Raw genomic sequence first — 21,055 nt, forward strand, 5'->3', positions numbered from 1 at the left:
GATGTTTCACTTGTGGAAAGGTAATTGGTAACAAATGGGAATCTTATTTGGGACTATTACAAGCTGAATATACAGAAGGGTGAGTTTTTTTTTCTTCCATTTTTTGAATTTTGATTCATTTTTGTTTTCTTCCATTGTTGGTTAATTTTGATTGTTTTTTTTTCATCTTTGCTACAATTTAAGTGATGCTTTGGATGCTCTTGGGTTGAAACGATATTGTTGCCGTCGTATGTTATTGGGTCACGTTGATCTGATTGAAAAGCTTCTCAATTATACTTCATTGGAGAAATAGAATAGTTTCTGATTCTTTATCATCAAAACATCTAACAATGTACAAAGATATTTCTCAAAATTTGCTAATTAAAAATTCTTTGAAAAAATAGACGTGATTCATTCATGTTTAGTTGTAGATTTAACTTATTTTCCAAGCAAATTTATTGTATTTAAAGAAAACAAGCTGAGAAATCGCATGTTAATCAAAAGGTGTATTTATTTTACGCTCTGAGGATACAAGCACCTCCGACTTTTTTGATCTTTTCCTCAGCCTCTTTACTGAATAATCTGGCTTTCACAATAATTGGTTGACTTGGAAGGGAACCTTTTCCTAAAACTTTGAAGAATCCATGTTTAACAACGTCAAGAACTGGTGCTCGTTTCCTTTTATCTTCAGAAAGTTCTTTCCTTGTCTTCTCTCCAACCAATGACCATAAATTTTCAACATTAATGGTGGGACAGAAGTTAGATAATGAATTTTTGCGTACATGATAATTACGCATACCAACTTTACCAAAATAACCTGGATGGTATTTGTCAAAATTTATTCGATGATGATGTTGACCACCAGCGTTACCACGACCACCAGGATGTTTACGATGTTTACCTGAACAATTGATAGACAGAAACACAAATTAATACCAAAACCAAGCAAAACAATACAACAGATTCAACACAATCTGTAAGTAGACAACAAATTGATTAAACAATCAAAAGAAAAACTCACCAATACGTCCATGACCATGGCTAACATGGCCTCTTAATTTTCGGCTTTTCTTAAATCTGGTTGGCTAAACAGAGCAAAAAAGAAAAACAAATTGAAACAACAAATCAAAAACCAATACGAAAACAAACTGCCCAACAAAAGAAACATAACCAATGCACTTACCATTTTGTAACAGAAATTAAATTAAATTTTATAATCCAAACTAGAAAATAATTAACTAATTAAATTCACCAAATGCACAAAACTCAAACAAAATTGATCTACAACAAAGGAAACGGAAATTCACTCAAAGTTTCCAAAAGAAAACGTTAGATGGCGCAAGTTGCGAATTCGAGGGATCGTATATAAATTTAAGAATGGAAAATAAATTGAACATGAAAATGAAAATGAAGAAAATGATTTGACAATTAATCAACAATTATGAGAACGAGTGAACCTTTGCTTTGGATAAATTAAATCAACTTAATTACCTTGATCTTCGTTCTATTCGTGTAGGTCTAAGGCTTTTTTCATCATTTTTACTTGAACTTTAAGTTTTAATAAGTGAAATATGATTTGAAGTTAATGAAAATTGAATGTCAAGGCTTCCGAATCAAAAACGTATTTATCTGTAACTAAACATGTCCCAAAGTTGTTATCTCGTTAGTGGCCTCAACATTGAGTCTAAATTTGATTCTGACCATTAAGTAACCTTGAAACTGTATCTTAACAAAATGATCGGAATGATCTTGATATTAAAATATGACAATTGAGTATCGCTCAAATTTCCATAACTCGAGTCTGAGGTATGAATACTCGAAAACTGGAGAAAACATCAAAGAAAAACTTGTCCAAAGATTATCCAAAGGTAGCCATAACTATCCGTAGACGAAACTTGACCTTATCAGGTGCTGGGCATATCGATTATCGTAGCTACGTACTTCATTGATTTGTAATTCGAGTGACCCAACGCTTGTAGGTGTCTCCTTTTTACAAGGGCTGACCGACCTTTCCGAGTAGGAAGCTCTATCTTCAATAGACGTCAGCGTGAAATTGTCGTTGATGAGGTTGAAAACCATCGAGAAATTAATACTGTGACTATTAATAATTTAGTTGAAAGTGTTAACAGTGAAAGTGTAAAATCTGAGGGTCAAACTTATTAAATATTAAGAATATTTAACTTTTTCCTCTTCCTCCGATTAGTCAATGTAATCACAATAATAATAAGAACAAATCTAAACAACAACCTTAAATTGTTGGATTAATCACTTAGATTAAATCATTTTCCTAAAAAGCCGCGAATTATTAGCCGAAAAAAGTCAGCTGAAAGTGTAATTAGTGAGCTTATGGACATATCTTGAGCCTTCCCGTTCATTGAAGTTCAATGATTGAACAATTAAACAATTATTGAAGTTGATTAGAGTTAATTTATGAATTCTGATTGATTCATTTACCCATGGTAGATATTAATTAGTTGTAATAATCTTAATACTTAACTTTTATCCTAATTTTCACCCACATTGAAATCTAATATTGTTAACCTTTTATTTTTATGATCAACTTAATTATCTGATTGCAATTAAACAGAAGCGATTTAACAATTTTATATTTATGATACCATGATAATGTTTATCATAAACTATATATTAACCCGTTAATTTTGTATAATATTTATCAATTTGATACGATTTTCACACTACGATGTTAATCATTTACGATCAACATAATTATCAAGCTAATCTTAATGATCATCAAGAAGAAGCCATAATCCAACTAAATTAACTGATAATCATGGTGATTATCAACCTGATGAAGATGATAAAATGTTAATCAACAGCAACAATCAACCTACACAGAAAATAAAAATGAAATTAAAAAAGTAAATTAAGTTTAACAATAATAGAAACTGAATTGATTAGTTAATCACTTGAGAGAGAATGAGAAACAAAACAAAAAGTTTATAAATTGTTACATTTTCAATTGTGATTAAAATTGTATCAATTCAGTGTTAATCTTATTGATCATTATCTAAATCATGATTATATTTGAAAGTAAATTGTCACAATTATAAATCAAATGGTTAATTGCAAAGCTTAACATTGGGATTTGATTCTTGACAATCAGACAGAAAAAAATTTTAATCCAATTTCATTTTTGATTAACAATCAAAAAGGGAAATGATTTTTTGTTAATCATCAAACCGTTTTAATGTCAAGAAATTAAATTAACTGTTGACAGTGATTTACTGATTCAAATCACGATGATTAAAAAGTGATCTGATCTTAATCATAATTTTTTTGGTAAATTTATCGTAATTTTTATTTTTATATTGTAACATAAGTAGTTAATCAAGATGATTAACATGAATATGTTGATTAACTTAACCCTTTAATGATGATTTAAAATTAATCAACCAACAATCAAATCATAATCAACTTGGTGGACCTTTAAATTGACCTAAATTGTAAGTGTGTGGTTGTGATTAAATTGTAACAATTTGTTGATAAAAGGTTAGTTGGATTATCAATTAATAGAAACTGTGAAAATTTTCACACTTTTAATTAATCACAATCAAAGAAAACGATTAAAGTCTAATGATAATAATTTCAGAAGGAGTTTATTAATTGACCTTGGTTAAAATCATCTTCCACTAATTAACACAATCAATGAACTTTAATTGTGATTAGAAAGCTTAATGAGTTGATTATCGTTCCTCTCAATGGTTAATTACAATATAAACACAATTAAATGAATCAATTTTGATATCACAATTTGAGGTCAATGGTGAACAAAAAAGTAACATAATTCAATTTGTATCTTAATTATTGAAGAAAAAAAAACAAAATTAAGTCAACTAATTAGCTAACCAATTAATCATTTTACTAGTCAACTAAATTAAATTGGTAATCGTGATCAACAATCAACAATTAAAAAAAACCGGATCCAGAAAAAAAAGAAAAGTTTTTTTTAACCAAACATAATCAACCAAAATGATCAACAAATTGTCAATAATTTACATTCACCTTGCGGCTAATTAAATGTTAATCATCAGGCTTATAAAATAATCATAAATCATGATCGTTACACCAACAATTAATTAATCAATCGAAATCTAAATTATCTAAAATTGTTGAAGAAAAAAAAACCAACCAAAAATTAAGGAAATAAAATTGCGATTAAAATCACAATTAAAATGAAAGAGAAATGATTTAATATCAATTAAAAGCTTTAATCTTAATCAAAGTAAATCTAAAATCAATGAATCAATAAATCAGTCACCAAAAAATTGATCAATAAAATAAACTTACAATTTATGAATCAAAAAGATGATTAAATAAATGATTAACTATCAACAAAACTATAAATACTAAAGACTAATCCAGTTGATAACAATCAAGACAAGAAAATCATAATTAAAAAAAAATCAAATCAAATTAAATCGTGTTCATCATCATAATGATTAACATGTTGATTATAATTAACAACAACAACAAACCAGATACAAACACATAAAAAAGAGCCTATTGTTATGAAATTTAATCATGATTAAGTTGATAACAATTTAAAATCAAGAATCATTGTCTTCGGCCATTGATCGAGTTGATATTGATAATAATAACATCACAACGATGATGATTAAGATGATAAAGTAAAAGTGGATCAACTGATTAAGATGATGAGGATGATGAGGATGATGACGGCTTCCTTCAGGTAGTACGATGAATCTTCAATTTTCTCAACGGGAATTGATCACAATTTAATCTCGAAAGTAAAAGCATCTTCATCATCATCATCATCTTCATCTTTATCATCCTGAACTCACCCTTAATTGGGTGCGGATCAGGATGAAGATGAAGATCGCTTTCAAATTGAAAAAGTCTCTTTCTCCCCTTGACCTCTCTCTCTCTCTCTCTCTCTCTCTCTCTCTCTCTCTCTCTCTCTCTGTATCTTCCCGATGATGAGGATGAAAGTGTCTCGTCAAAACTTTCATGAAGATGATGAGATGATGATAGATATAAATATCATCTCAACGGTGTAACGGGTTGATCTTTAAAAAGTGGCCTGAACGGAAACTTTCAATTTTTTTTCACTAATAATTTTTGCTTCTTAAATTGTTTATTATTATAACTAAAATTAGTTGATAGTGATTTAGTTAATTTACGATTGATAGGTTGATTAACTAAACTATTATTATTATCAGTTTGTTATGATTAACTTAATAATCTGATACTTTAATAACTTTTACTTTTTAATCATCATTTTAATTCATTAGATGATTTTAATTGTAACTTTTTTTTATTAAGAAAACAACTTGAAAATTTTGCATTCAATTGTTGGTTAATCATTTAAGAAAAGTTAATTGTATACAATTAACATCTTTATATAATAATAAAATGTAAATACACAAATGAATAATTAAACTTTTAACTAATTTTTTCCCAATTTAAGCCTTAAGGGTAAATTGATTATCATCAATTTGTAACAACTAAATTAACTAATGAAACAAACAAAAAAATGGATCAGCTAATAATCATTAGTAAGTATCAATTGATCAATTTGATTTTAAATCCGATAGTGAAAGTGATTAAACTGTTGATTGCTTATCAAACTCAAATTGAATTAACTAGTGATTTACTGATTGTAACAAATAATTAATCAACAAAGGAATCAAACGATTCGATGATTAAAATGCTGAAGGGAATAAATTTTCCAATTGAATAAGATTAGAGTAAATTTTTCATTTTCCTAATCCAATCCAATAGATTCAGAAAGTAAACTTGATTGATATCATCTTCTCATCCTCATCATCAGTCACAATTTTGAGTCTCTCTCTCTCTCCCTCTCCCACTTTCTCTTTCATCATCCTCATCTTTATCTTCATCACGATTGATGATTAAACAAAACCCAAACCACAACCTGTAAAGTCACATTAAATGGATGACAATCATCATCATCCAAACTGAATCAAATGATGAGGATGAATTATCATGGAGATAATATTATCTCATCAATAGAAGGAAAAAAAAATTCGAACGAGTGAAAAACTAGTTAATTCTTGTTTTCTCTATGTAAATAAAGGTGTGCTTTCACTTTCTCATCAACTTTTCTTTACCCACTGTAACCATATCATCCTGATCATCCTCATCATCTAAAAAAAAACTGATGAAGATGATGAAAATTAACAGCAACAAAAACCCACTCTCCATGTGAATATAAGTAACTATCATCATCTTTGAAATCCTGTTGCTCAAATCATGAATCAAAACAACAATCAAGGTAAAAGGTAAACAATTAATTCCTAACAAGGTAAAAGATGAACAGATGATCATCATATTCAGTTAATCAGTTTTTCGTGATTAACTTTCAACCAAACTTAATAACCTACAACAATCAACTTAATCCAACATCTATTTTTGTATACAAATAATAAAGAAAGTAAGAGAAAGTTAGATTCAAACAGTTGACAACAATTAACTGATTAACAATTAAACCCAGTGAACTAACCCTAGGCCAAGAAATAACCTTGATTGTAATTCAGAAATCAATTTAATAGACTAATTATCCAATGTTCAATCTTAATCAACTGTTTAACTATCTCCTAATTTCCGCATCCAAGTCTCTTAATCTTTATCCTTAATCCTTAATCATCCTCACCTATTCATGATCTTTAATCATCTTCATCCCACAATTAACTGTCTACCTTTTGAATTAAATGAGAATCAAAGTTAATTGAACTTAAGGTTAAACCCTAAAATTAACGTTGATTCAATTAACTTTTGTAATATTATATTTTTCGCGGGACAACAATCAACGAAAGTTAATTACAATTAACTGTACACTATTATCCCTAATATCATCTAAAATTATATAAATTGCAATTAATGGTTAATCCATAATCGATAAACTTAATCATAATTATAAATCAACGCAAATCAAATTGTTGTAATTTTATTTTAATCAAGTTTAATGTCAATACTAAATCTCAACACAATCAAGTTAATTAAACAGTTTTACCTTTAAAATGAAGCCAATAATTAACAATTAATTGTTGTTAATCAACAAATTATTTTAATCATCGTGTATACTTTTTTTAGATTATTGTATTATAACAATTAATAAATTGTTTTGATTTTAATCTGAAACTTTTGTTAACCATTTTACCAAATCGTAAACTCTTATTTTTGGTTAACTACTTGATTAGTTAATTAACTGTTATATTGTTTAATTGTCTACAGGATTGGTTTGCTAATTTCATGATTATTAGCATTTTAATCAATGATCACAATCTGTAAATCATCACAATTAACCAACAATCTAAAAGTGTTATCATTACAATTTAGATTGAGTTTTATTATTATTACAACATTTTACTTTCATTATTTAACTTGTTAATTGTCTGGTAATTCAATCATTTGAATCATACTAATCAGTAAAATATGATTTCCATTTGACAATTAAAATTACAATTAAAGTGAAAATTAACAAAAACAAAAACAAAACCTTGAAACAAAATTAACAATCAACGAAATTGAAATTAATTCCTAAAATAAATTAACTATCACTAACTGGATTAAAATTAAGTCCTAAACAATTTAGTGGTAACAATTAACTTCATATTAGAGATAAATTCATCAACAATTTAACCTTGGCTATTTAAAAACCCAAAGTTATGATCAAATTAACAACTTAATTTGATTATCCAAAAAAACACTAATCCAATTGTTTCCAATTAAAACGAAACCTAAACAATACAACAATTTGAAATCATCTCAATATAATAGCAATTAATTTAACGATTGCAAATGATTAGTTATTAAATTAGTGGCATCATGATGTAAATAACATGATCTGAATGACAATTTAAGTTAATCACAATCAAATTAAATTCAAATATACAATGATTAGACTATTTAGAATGCGGCAAATTAATTGTAACCTAGAATTTTAATTTTTCACCAAATCAAATTGGGTCAAACTGATCAGATGATTTCTGTTGATAGATAATACAAAATAACGATGATGATAAAAGATAATGATTGGGATGAGGATAAGATGATGATGATGATAAACTAGATTGTATATTCTCACATTGTTGACCAATAATAATAAACGATGATAATGATGATGAGGATGATGATGGAAATAATTGTTTTCCAACCAAGATCATTGACCGTTACTCAGAAATATTTTCACTTACAAACTGCCCATTCAACTTTTACCATCTAATCAAATCATCCTCATCTTCATCCTCATCTTCATCCTCATCTTCATCCTCATCATCATCTTAATCATCCTGAATACTATGTCAGACCATAGTTATTATGAATAAGACAAAAAAGAAACAGGTAAATAAGGTGTGTTATAAATACCAGGATTCATTGTTAATCATCACAATTAACAATCAAGAGGATGAAAAAAGTTCAGAGATTATCATGATAAGTTAATCATGATTAACCTGTAAGAATTGACCTACACCAGTTAACTAATGAGATACATATTAACACTGATTTTCTAATAGTTAATTGTTCCCATAAATTCAACATGATGATTTAGTTGTTTAAATGATGATCAACATTGATTTAAATTGTTAATTTAAATTCACTTTGAAACTTTTTTTTTTCTCTTCCTCTCAAACTGAATTAAACTTGTCCAGGTAAATTGAATCTATGTTAATCTATGGATGGAAACTTGTTTAAATTATCATTTAATTCATCTCAGCAGGTAAGATTTACCTGAAGAAGAAGTAAAAAAAAAAAGTTATCCCAATGAATTTAAATTAACTGTTAACTTTTGATCATTGATTATGTTTGTAAATCAATTGATTCATTTTTACCACAATTAATTAAATAATATCATAACTATTTCACTATCAATCTCAAGGTTATCTCTTTCACTAACTAAATCAACTTTCTTCTAATGATAATTAAACAAGTTATTAATTCAATTGATCATCAATCTAATAACTTTAATTGTAACAATAAACTTCAAGAGTTACAATTTTAACAATTAATCAAAAGATGATCACACAGAAGTTATTGAACATTTAATGATCAAATTATAAAGTAAATAATAATATTTGCTAAATTAAATCTTCTATTACAATTAGCATTTTCAACTTGTACAATTCATTAATCAAGTTAATTGTTTTTATCGAAAAATTAAAAAAAAAAGTTCGATAAGTTTCCAAATGAGCTAACAGATGGCGTTGATTCGGTGATCGCTGATTGGTCAATGAAAAAGAATATTTTTCAAATTCTATTAAATGTTTTTTTCTTTTCTCTCTTAATCAATTTGTCTCTTCAATTGTTTGCTTTAATTAACTGTTTTCTCTTGTGATTTTAATTGTTAATTGTTAATTAACAGCGACGTTAAGTGAACCTTCGAAAGGGAAAGGTGATGATACGAAAAGAGTAGAAAAAGAGAGAGAGAGAAAGAAAAAGAAAGAAAAATGGTGAGTGAGAAAGAAAGAGAGAGTAAAGTGAAAACTTGATTTCTCTCATTATGTTCACTAGTTTTTTTAGTTTCTCTCTTTTAATCGTTACCCAAACAACTACAATTTTGGATAAACTGCAACAATTAAATTTCTTTCATCTTATTCAATTGTGTTAGTATATTAATAATATTCTCTGTTTTTATTTTATTCTATTTCATCGTTTGGTTTTCTCCTAAATATATTCATCAAACTTTTATGTGTCAATCAAATCTCAAACCAATGGGAGGAAGAGACTTTAACAGAGATTAATCAATTTGTCAGCCATTTTGTTAACTTTTGTTTCTCTCACATTGACATTATTGGTAATCACTTCTTTGTCTCTCTCGCATTTTGATATAATCTTTAAATTTCTCTTCCATCTTAATCTCTTCATCGTCATTGTGTCATCATCATCTGTTTATATCATCAACTTGCTCGTTACTTTTACAATTTGGATAATTATTTTGTGCGTTTTTTTTTTGTGTTAATTCAATTTTGTTGACATTTCGCAAAACATTCAACTTTTTTTCTGCACAATTGTGTAACACCAATCAACGACAATTTTATATAAACTAATCCATTTTTACTAATTTACTTTTAACTTGTCGACTTTTTTTACCTTTGGATAAATCATAATGGATGTTAATGTGTTCAATGAAACATGGGATGTAATCAGATCAATTAATCAAATATTCGGTAAGTAATTATAAACAATTAATATAATTTTCATTTATCATATAATTGTTTTTCTGTTGAATCATTTATTAGCTTTTCCCCTTTAATTACTTATTTAATCTTCAATTGTCTTCCAATTGATCGTTTTCATTAAGATAAATATAAAATCCAAATTGAATTCTAACGCTTAGTTAATCCTCATGATCCGATTCAGTTAATTGTTCAACTTTTCTTGATTTAAGAATAGAAAAAAACGTAATATTCTCTTTTTCTGTATTACTATTCCTGTTCATCACTCTATGATTATCTCTTTCTGATTGGCATCTTAATTGTCATCATAATTTACTCTGTGATTTGTTGATTTATTCCCTTTTACTTATAGTGGTGATTAGTGAATCAGCCAAACCTTTTTTTTTCTTCTTCTTCTTCTACTTCTCATTTTCTCTTATACCTGTTATTATTGATTAATTGCTTGTTCTCACTTAATTTAAATCACTTAAAAGTGTATTATTATTATCACTATCATATACTCATCAATATTATTTACCAATCTGATTGTGATTGCAATTTAGTTTACCCTTAATCAAGATAACTTTGTATATATGTTCAATGTTATGCAAGGTGATGAGAAGAGCGATGATACATGAGATGATGAAGTTTAAGATGAGGATGATATTAGTTGATAAAGGTTAATTATTAAGATAAATGTTATTGGATATATATTAAAAAAAAATCGATTACGATTAAGAGCAAGTAAAAAAAAAAAATAATAATCGAAAGAGAAAGATTGATTTAAATGACCTGACAAAGTGCTCCAGGTATAAAGCCTTTAATCTTATTAAAAGAGATCAATGAAAATAAGTTAATTGTAAATTCTGAAGATTCAATAATTGTTGTTATTAGATTAATACATTAACAAGTTACATTATTTTATCATTACCATTTTTTTTTCTTCTTCATATTCTTGCTGTTCTAATACGAATTATATGACCTAACTAACTTATTTAAATTGCAATTGAACTTCACTGAATATCCAATCAATTTTTTCTCCATCATCAGTTAATCAAGTTAATTCTGAAGCAAAAAATTCAACCTTACCTTCCGCTCTGAAACTTGATTATCATGAAAAAAAAAGATTCTTATTTATAATAAATCAGTTATGAGAGTAGGTGTCAATATTTTTAAGTTCAACAATTTAGTTAATTTCATCGATAAATTTGAATGAAAATTAACTTTCAAGTGAGTCTTGATAATGATGACTAACCATTAGAACTTTTTTTTTTAATTGTTAATTTTCTTTCCGTCAATAAGACACTAAATTGTTCATCACCTTAAATCATCAGTTGGTGTATGTGTTTTTTTTTTCAATTTAAATTGTGATTGAAAGTTTTTCTCTCTTTGTTGCAACAATTAAATCAATACAAAAGGGTCATTGATGATAATAATCAAGGTTGCCAATCAATTTGCATCATCAAATATAAATATTAAATAAGGAAAACTGTAAATTGTTGACGTTACTTTTTTGCATTGTTGCTTAATTGTTGTATTCACTTTTGATTTTCACTTTTCCCGATTCCTGAAATCACTTTATTACTGATAATCACAATTGATCAATTATCTCACGCAATGTCAATCGTCGTTTAGACAATAATTAATCAAGATGAAGCAAAAAGTAATGAAAATATAATTAGCAATATTAATCTATTTCACATCCCAATTAAAACTAATTGATAAGAAATAAGTGTATCATCACAATCACTTTTAATTGTAAACATTTTATTTTGATTTTCTATTTATTAATAACTTACCATTTGTATCGACCTTAACTAAGTATCCTCAAGGGCAACAATCAGTACAATTTACATGTAAGTTACATTTGATTTTTGTCCATTTAACTTAAATTGTAACAATACAACAATTTATGGTTATCCTAATCAATAGTAAACTAAATCGTTTGACCCAATTGATGGTTATTATGATAAAGATGACTCTCCCTATCTTCCATAACAATTGGTCAATCATTTAACCAAAATCAAACTGTTAACATCAATTATCGCTCGTTTATTCAATCAGTCAACCCATACTACTTATTAACTTACTGACCAATTGAAATCCCTCAGAGAAATACTCAGACTGAGCCGGAAAAAAAAGTAATGACTTCCATGAGCTCAATGATGGGAAAGGCTGAAAGTCCGAGTATCTCTTAGACTCTTTAATTTTCTTTAATTAATTGATCCGGTTTTCTAAATGAATAATATTGTCCAGCATGAAAACCAATCTCAAAAATTGAACATCCTTTCCTAATGATAAATTCAATACACTTGTAAGGATGGTTGATAATTATTATGGTGATGATGATTAACGTTTTCTCAGAAAGTCCAGACTCACTTAGCATTAAAACTATCCAACCCAAACAGAAACACTTAAATCAACTTTTCCATGAGCTTAAATCACTTTGATTTAATTAAAGAAAAAAATTAACTAACAATAAAGATAATAAGTGTTCATGTCAAGCCTCCTAGACTTTGTTTACTCTTAAACCATTTTATCCCCTCATGTCCCTTCCCATCCTCCTCCTTCATCCTCCTCTCATCTGATTGATTCTTGCTTACAAAGGCATTTTCAAGGCTCAATGAATATTGTTTTTATTATCATTACTATCACCATGATTATTATCATTAACAAAAACCGTTTGTTTATTTACAAAGAATATAACTTTTTATAGCTAATATCATACATCGCACTTGATTTCTGTGAAGTTAAAAGTGAAGAGTGAGAAAAAAATTATCCTCTGTTTTTTTCATCATCTTCTTCTATCGACATGATTCTCATCAATCTCTATCTTAGATAATGATAATCATGAACATTGCAATTCCTATGAAAAATTCAATAAATTATATTTTTCTATTAAGTTGTAACTATCACATGTACCGGTACTATTACAAATGATTGTTGATGCTGAAAGTTTGACAAAGTAGAGGAAATAATAATATCCACTCGGATGATAAATTTAATAGAACTTCATAGTGATAATAGTTATTAAATTGTCTCCAGTTGCCTCACTAATTGTCACAATAGTTGTTCTCTCTCTCTCTCTCTCTCTCTCTCTCTCTCTCTCTCTCTCTCTCATGATTTGAACTCTCTAGACAATAATAGTTTCTATGGGTTTCTTTGATTTCTCAAGTATTAACCTTTTATTTGTTACAATTTTGTTTCATTTTTCCTTTTCTCTGGCTTTACTTGATGTGTTTCTTTTGCTGCTTTTACAGTTGGGTGTCGTCTTCCTCTTCTCTAGCTCCCTCATTGCCTCCACATCTCACCACATCGTTTTCGATGTATGTCCTTTTTCAAACCCAGGTCATTGAAGCGGAAATCATTTGACACACAAAATAAACCATGACAGTGACACCCATTCAAGTTACTTCATCTTCCATCCTCATCATCTTTTTTCTGGCTTCATCTTTTGGCCTCTCTCTTTGTTGTTTACTCCTTGTACTATTCCCAACATATACACAGAATATATTTCTATTATTATCATCAACTTTTTTTTCATATACTCTTTAGGTTTTTGTGTATAAATTTTATTCCGGAAAAAGGGTGTGGATTAAATTAAGTTATCATCAATACCATCATAATCATCATCCTAAAATCATGAAAATTTACCTAATTATCATCTATTTTTGATTTATAACATTTAACCTTGACAATATATAATAATAAGTATTACTTATGTATTATTATCTCATACACGTTGATTTAAGATCGATTAATTAATTGTGTAAGGTTAACTACATCATAATCTAATGAAATTCTGATAAAATGTCTTTATTATTACTTAATTATATTATTGATAAGATTTCATTAATCATATCAGATAATCGTTAATATTATTTTCAATGCTAACAACAATATTGATCATAATATTATGATATAACATTGAAAGTTTTATTTGATTTGCGGATTCACTAGTATTTACATTTTGTTAATCATGATGATTGATAAATTTCAACTATTAGCATTATCATCAACAAAAAAAACAAAATTTGTTACTAATGAATTGTAATTAACAACTTTGTTTAAACATTAGTATTGTTTGCCTGTAAATATTGTAATAAAAAAATGATATGTACTTTATTGAACTTCCTTGATTAATAAAACAACATTGGTTTAGTTGTCAAATTAAATTGTTACTTGATTAGTTTGCATTTCACTTTCCATCAATAACAATTTCTCCACTACAATCAACAGGTATCATTAAATAATCAATTGATTGTTAAACAAGAAGTGAAATATATTCACCCAAGTCAATATCCGTAAGGCTATTGATTTTTCATCGCCATCAAATTTTTATTTTTACTAATATAAATTGCATTACTATTGATAAACAACTACAGTTGCAATTTTGATTCATATGTACTAATTTAATTGCAACAATTAACTAATTACTAGTAATTTTTCAATCAATCCGATTAAACTTACTTTACACTTTCATTTAAAAATTGTTGGTTGAAATGAAAAGTTTATCTACCTTTCAATTTTAATCTGGCAAATAGTTTTAATTGTTGTTGATGATTCCTGTTATAAAAAAGGTACTTTCAATTCAATTGTTTCACAAACAAACAAATGATTATTAACTTGATAAGCTTAATTGTTGGCTTGTTATTGATTTGTTCTGTAATCCATCAAATCAGTTGATCGGGATTAAGATCATGTTTATTGTGTTTGGGTGAAATAATAACAATAAACAGTTCCTGTTCAATCCTTTTTCATGATTCATTTCTTTGTCGGATTAATCCTTGATAAAATAACAGTTAATATCCTCTTATACACTGTAAGGATCAATTAAATTTTCTTACAGTTTTAAAATGATAATATCAACATTTAAAATTCACAAAAAAAAATGTAAACAGGTAGACACTTTTTACCTACAGAGATGTTCCGGTAAAAAGGAAATAAACTTGCAGGTTAAGGTGATTAATCACATTGAACCTCAATCAGAATTGACCTTCACGTGATGATAAAAGAAACGAGGAAGAAAGGAAATATAAAACTGAAACCTAAGAAAATGATAATGATGATGACGATGATTATTACGATAGAGTTGAATTTCAGGAATATTGAAAATTAAGGTGAATGATGATTAGCCCACACAAATGAGAAGAGAATGAAAGTTTTAAAGAGAAAGAGAGAGAAGAAATTTTTAACATCATCGTAATTATCATCAATGTTGAAACTGAAAACGTGGTTATAGTTAATCAAGTTCATTAAATGGTTGCAATTACAAATCTATCTACTCATCAATTTCATTTTCATCATCTGAATTGTTATTTTATTCATTCACTATAATGATATTATCTTTATCATCTGGAAGATATCATCAAACAAATCAAACCTAAAATTGGCATCTCGATAATATTAATAATAATCTCATCAACCCACTTTCTTGTTTAATAGGAAACCCTGTAGTCTCTAATTAGTATCATTCCCAGGCCATTCAATCTTAATTTTTAAAATATGCTCAATAATTTTATCCTCTTCTGTTTGGTTAGTTGATTAAATAAATACTTTTGTTTGTTTGCAATTTGTTAATCACTAACCAATTGAATTAAAAACAATCACATAAACAATATCCATTCATATAAAGATAACTGTTTAAAGGATTAAAATTGATTGTTGTTGACTTTAAATGCTCACACACACACACACACACCAACTTATATTAATATTATATATAAATGATTAATATAATATTTATCATTTTTGACTATTACCTGATTGTTGAATGAATTCACAGTTTTTAATCAGTTTGATTAGTTAATCACAGTTAACTTCCGTGATCATATATAGTATAGCTGAAAGAGAAAATTCATTCTGATCAATCTTTATCAAAGATTATCTCAAGGTTTAACTTTCTTTTCTGTTTTTCTCTGCTGTTGCTTAATTTAATTTTCTCTCTTCCTTTATTTTCAATTTACTGTTATACTCAAATAATATAATCAACTTACCTACAAAATTGATATGGTTACCTGTAAACCTACCACACCTATTATATCATGAATCCCCACTGATTCATCATAAACTATGAATTTTATCCTGAATAAGTGGAAAGCTAAAACTTGAATAAAATCTCTCTCTCTCTCTCTCTCTCTCTCTCTCTCTCTCTCTCTCTCTCTCTCTCTTTATTAGATTATAAACCTATTGGATAAGAGAAAACAAATTTAACAATATCGAGAGAGAGAGAGAGAGAAAACCTCTTCAGAATATATAATCTTTTAGAAACGCCAATCGAGTTCACAGACCTTTTTGTTCATCATTATTATCGACGTTCTCCTAACTCGCATCATCATCTTCACCTTTTCCACCTTTTCCACCTTCTCCTCGTCTTCGAGACAAGAAAATTATCAGTTTTTCTTTCGCATAAATATTACTAAATGTTTTCTTCATTCATGTTTCTCTTGATACAATCTCCATAAAAGAAACATTTAATTTCATGTCTCCCACCGTCTCTCATCATTATCTCACTGAACTGCTCTGTACTCTCTTCATTCATGAAAGAGATTTTTTCCCGGAAAATTATGTTAAGATTAGTTATAAAATCCTTTGAATTTTGATGATCACTAACAAGGAACAAAACAAAACACAAAAACTAACCAATTCTTGTGTGTGTGTGAGTAGATCATGAGTGAGTTGATTAGCTGATTTGAAAAACGTTTCTCATCATGATTATCATCCTCAGGAAAGATACCTTGTAAACTTGTGTGAGTTCCAGGAAGATAATGATTCTATTTCCTCATTTTTTTTCCAACTTGTTATCAATAATAATTGGGAAGTTCAAGAGTAATTTTCTTGTTTCTCTTTTTTTTCTCAGTCATCAACATGATAAAAGTTCAGTGTATCAGAAACATGTTAACCCACGAGATTATTTTAGTTTCTTGTGATTTTGCAAAGTCTTCAATCTTCATGATGAGATTTTTTCAAGAATCAAAATGAATCCGCTGACTCACTCAGACAAATCTTCTTATCATCATCATTACCCTTCCCCATTAATATTACAGAATCTGGTGATAATTTCAATTCAGATTTTAATCAACAAAGTTTTTTTTTCATCAGTCATCATGATAAGACTATAATCACAATCAATATCATCGCAATTAACTTTTTATCTTGTCTGTCACTTTCTTACTCACTCACTCTCTTAATGTCATTAATTATCACAATCAAAAAGACTCTTGATTTTGCCTGACTACCTTGGGATAGATTGACAATTTATTAATAGCAACAGGTTGACTAGATTGATAATATTTTCAATGAAACAATCAATCAACATTTTATGGACTTTCTAATTTACTAATTAAAATTTGCTGATTAAACAATTTAAACTGATTGATTGGCTTCTCGATTCGATATGAATTTATGAATTCTAGAAACGACTTGATAAGTTGACAATGATAAGACTACAGCGGTGAGTAAAAAAAAAGGATGAATTTTGCATCATCATTTAGTAGAGAAACTTAATTTTCCTCCAATAGATGTCACTATTAGTCTTTCAGTTTTTACGCTTAATCACAACCTCATTTTTCTGGCAGATTAACAATCAGTTGATAACTGATCAGTTATTAGTTGAAATTACTGCTGATTGTTACAGATTGAGTTATTTAAATTGACTTACTTTCAGACTTTTAAACAAAAATATAATAATATAATGGATTAGGAAAGAATCGTCGTCTCCTTGGGACCAAAAGTTTCAAATGTCTTATAATTAAAGTATTCAACTTTTCCGGTGTACCGTTAAGTCCATGTGTGTTTTTGTAGAGTGAGGGTACGACGGAAGAGACAATAAAATCGATAAGATTTTGTTTGAAATGGTTCATAACGAGCTGATGATGTTAAAGAAAGATGAGAAGAAGGCGGCGGAGGAGAAGATTGAAGATGATGAAGTTGATGAAGATGAAGTGGCAGATGGCAAAAGTTTACTAGTAAATTAGAAACTTTTGTCTCTTCCGTAGCATCAACCACACATATGGACCTAAGCGTACACCGGAAAAGCAGAATAATTTATTTAATTATTGGACATTTGATACTTTTTGTCTTAGATCGATTTCTCGAGTCCAAACTTTGCTTTGAAACTCCTTAACTAACTCTAGTTAGTAATCAACAAAAACAACAACAAATTAAGATTCAAAAATAACAGAAAACAAAATAAAATTCAGATTCACAAGGTCTTCAATTAAAATAACCTTTTTTTGTTTCATTTTCATTGTTACAGTTTTAATGTAATAATAAAGTAAAAAAAAAGTAAGATGATTAATTTAAAATCCCACAACTCAATTAGAGGTTTAATTTATTAAAAGGATGATAATGATTAAGGTAAAATAGACAATGATGTTGAGAGAAATAGAGGAAAATCAGGAAGCATAAAAAGAGAGAGAGATATATATTTATGATGAGAAGGAGGAAGAGAATGATAAAACTATCATGATTTTTTACACAATATATTACAAAGTGAAAGTTATTTAAACAGAAAATGATGAGGATGATGATGGGAACAATGTAAATTTAGATTTATTATTGTGATGATTTATTTGATTAACACGCAATCATGATGATGGGGACATGCATTCGCATGTAATAGTATGTGAAAATCACATAAGGTTATTATTCAATCTCCCAAGGTAAAAGGTAAATTCATTGTGTCATCATTGTGGGAGGATGATAAAGGTGAAGATTGATCATTTTTTGCCTTCATCATCAAGATGATAATCTTTCCTATTCATTATCATCATTTAAAAGTGTGTGTGTATTATCATCATTTGTCATAGTTAACAATTTATATCAGATTTTTCATCCTCATCTTTTTTTTCTGATTATCATGATGAAGAGAGAGAGAGAGAGAGAGAAAGATGATAAAAAAAGGTTGATGTGAATAAAGATTATGCTTTGATTTAAAACATTGGCTTTTGATTGTTGTAAACTATTATTACCTGCTTAATCCCTTAATATTTAATCAAACTTAACAATCAGTTGATTATTACACATCAATTATCTTTACAATTGTCCTGATTTAGTTTATATTGTATGATTATTGTTGTCACCTTTATTTTTTTCATGCTTACACTTTAATATAAATCATTTTTAATTCATTTAAATCATTCAACTTTTTATAATATCTGGAAACAGAAGTGGTAATCTAATTAAGTTGATAATTATCATTATATATTTGATAATAAAAATTATCCATTTGCGATTGGATTAACATTGATGATAATTTAATAATCACCCAATCTCAGCATGAGTGATTAAAAATTATGATTATTTATTGACCATGATTGTTGATTAAGATTTTGCTTTTAACATTTTTACTTTTGCTTGTTTACCTAATCAATTTAGATGAAAAAAAATCATCAAATTTTTACAATCAATTGATAATGTAAATCAGGTCAGTAAATAAAAAAGGTTGTGAAAATCATTGTTTCCTAACCATTTCCGTGATTACAATTAAGCACAAATCAGTTGAAATTTTACACATTGTTTTATTATTAAGTTTTTCCCTTTGGCAGTTTTACTCCGTTAATTATAATCACGACGATGATGATCAATAAAACACACCGTTAATAGTTGATTAGTTTAACAGTATGAACAGACAACAATCAATTACCATTTAATCACAATTGATTATATTGTAAATTTTTTGATTATCTTTCATTCAACCCTTTCCTTTTACATTTATCGTATATACTTGTAATGTAATAATATTTAAATTGATAATTGATTGATTAAATGGCAGGTTAATTGTAACAAATCACCTTAATTGTTTAATATAATTTCTCAGTTTATAAAACCTACACTAATCAATATTGCAAAAACTTATAGTAAAATTTTTCAATTAATTTGTGTTTTTTTTTATTTTATTCAGTCCAAAAACAACCAGGAAGAATCATCTTCATCATTTCCAATCATCTGAACCATTTGAATATAAACATTATCATAATATGATTATTATTTTAACTAATTTATTAATAATACAACCATTAAGACGACGACTTAAGATAGTGAAAGTTAAGATGAGTACACACCCTGAAAAAAAAACTTAATCTTAAAGGGAGACTTGAAACCATCAGTTTCCGGTGATGAGGATGAGGATGAACGGGAAGAAAGTCAATCCATTCGATAGATTTACAAATAATAATAAAACCATTGATGATAATGATGAAGTTTCGTTGAAACTTGTGAAAAATGATCTAATAAGGCCTTAAGGTAACAGCGCTAGTACGTGCAGAGTTTTACGTTTACGTTTACGTTTACGTTTACGTTTACGTTTACGTTTCTCATTTTATTTTATATTTTCATTCACACATAACTGTTTGCATTCAATTATTCAGTTTGCTCTTGTTTGTTTACTTTGTTATCATCTTTTTTATCATCAATATAATTATTATTATCATCCCTTTCTCCTTTTCTTACCAGTTAAAGTTATCCAATGATGAGGTTACTGGATTTGGGATAAGGATGTTGCAGTTTGATAGTGAGGATGATAAAAAAACTATCAAATAATCATTAGTTAAAATAATCAATCCAAATTTAGAAGAAAACAAAATTAATTCTTATTGCATATTTACACCTTTATATCATGTTTATATCTCAACTTTTACCATTTGATTGCTGATCAAGTTTCCATGAGTTTTTAAAAAACCTTTTTATCGTTTAAAACAGTTTCCATTTCATTTTCTTTATACGTTTTCTCAGTTACTCTCAGATAGAACTTACTTTTTTACCTGATAATTATTTTTACTTTTGTTGGTTTTGTGGATCAAATTGAAATTGATTCTTTAATTACCCTCACCATGATTAACAAATTGTTATCAAATATCAAGCCTTTTTTGTATTACTCATTTTGATGGGACACAGAAGTAAAACTTTAAGTAAAAAGT

General features: G+C 27.7%; 2 protein-coding genes across 4 annotated transcripts in view; one reads left to right on the forward strand and one right to left on the reverse strand.

Moving 5' to 3' along the window:
• Positions 1-399: 399 nt before the first annotated feature.
• On the reverse strand, positions 400-9,739 carry LOC128392260 (60S ribosomal protein L27a-like). Of its 2 annotated transcripts, none has more exons than XM_053352267.1 (3): positions 9,736-9,739; positions 1,001-1,064; positions 400-880 (listed from the first exon to the last, which is right to left on the reverse strand). In XM_053352267.1, the coding sequence occupies exons 1-3, from the start codon at positions 9,736-9,738 to the stop codon at positions 495-497; spliced, it is 453 nt and encodes a 150-aa protein (XP_053208242.1). In that variant the 5' UTR covers position 9,739; the 3' UTR covers positions 400-494. The 2 variants fall into 2 exon arrangements, with proteins under 2 accessions (XP_053208242.1, XP_053208234.1); XM_053352259.1 differs by lacking the exon at positions 9,736-9,739 and adding an exon at positions 1,163-1,315.
• Positions 9,289-21,055, forward strand: part of LOC128392213 (putative uncharacterized protein DDB_G0277255) — a 48,214-nt gene continuing 36,447 nt past the window's right edge. The window contains exon 1 of one of the 2 annotated variants that reach the window (XM_053352207.1): positions 9,289-10,148. In XM_053352207.1, coding sequence (XP_053208182.1) covers positions 10,088-10,148 — 61 coding nt within the window. In that variant the 5' untranslated portion in view covers positions 9,289-10,087. The remainder of the gene's footprint in view (positions 10,149-21,055) is intronic. The other variant, XM_053352198.1, reaches the window with a different exon arrangement.

The sequence above is a fragment of the Panonychus citri genome, unplaced genomic scaffold, assembly GCF_014898815.1.
Source record: "Panonychus citri isolate SS breed McGregor unplaced genomic scaffold, ASM1489881v1 Contig00011, whole genome shotgun sequence".
NCBI classification, from domain to species: Eukaryota; Metazoa; Arthropoda; class Arachnida; order Trombidiformes; family Tetranychidae; genus Panonychus; species Panonychus citri.

What these genes read in the sequence shown, in the direction of transcription:
- LOC128392260 (XM_053352267.1), bottom strand. An exon ending in CCATGGTCATGGACGTATTG is followed by an intron (nt 881 to 1,000) that starts GTGAGTTTTTCT and finishes TCAATTGTTCAG; the next exon opens with GTAAACATCGTAAACATCCT.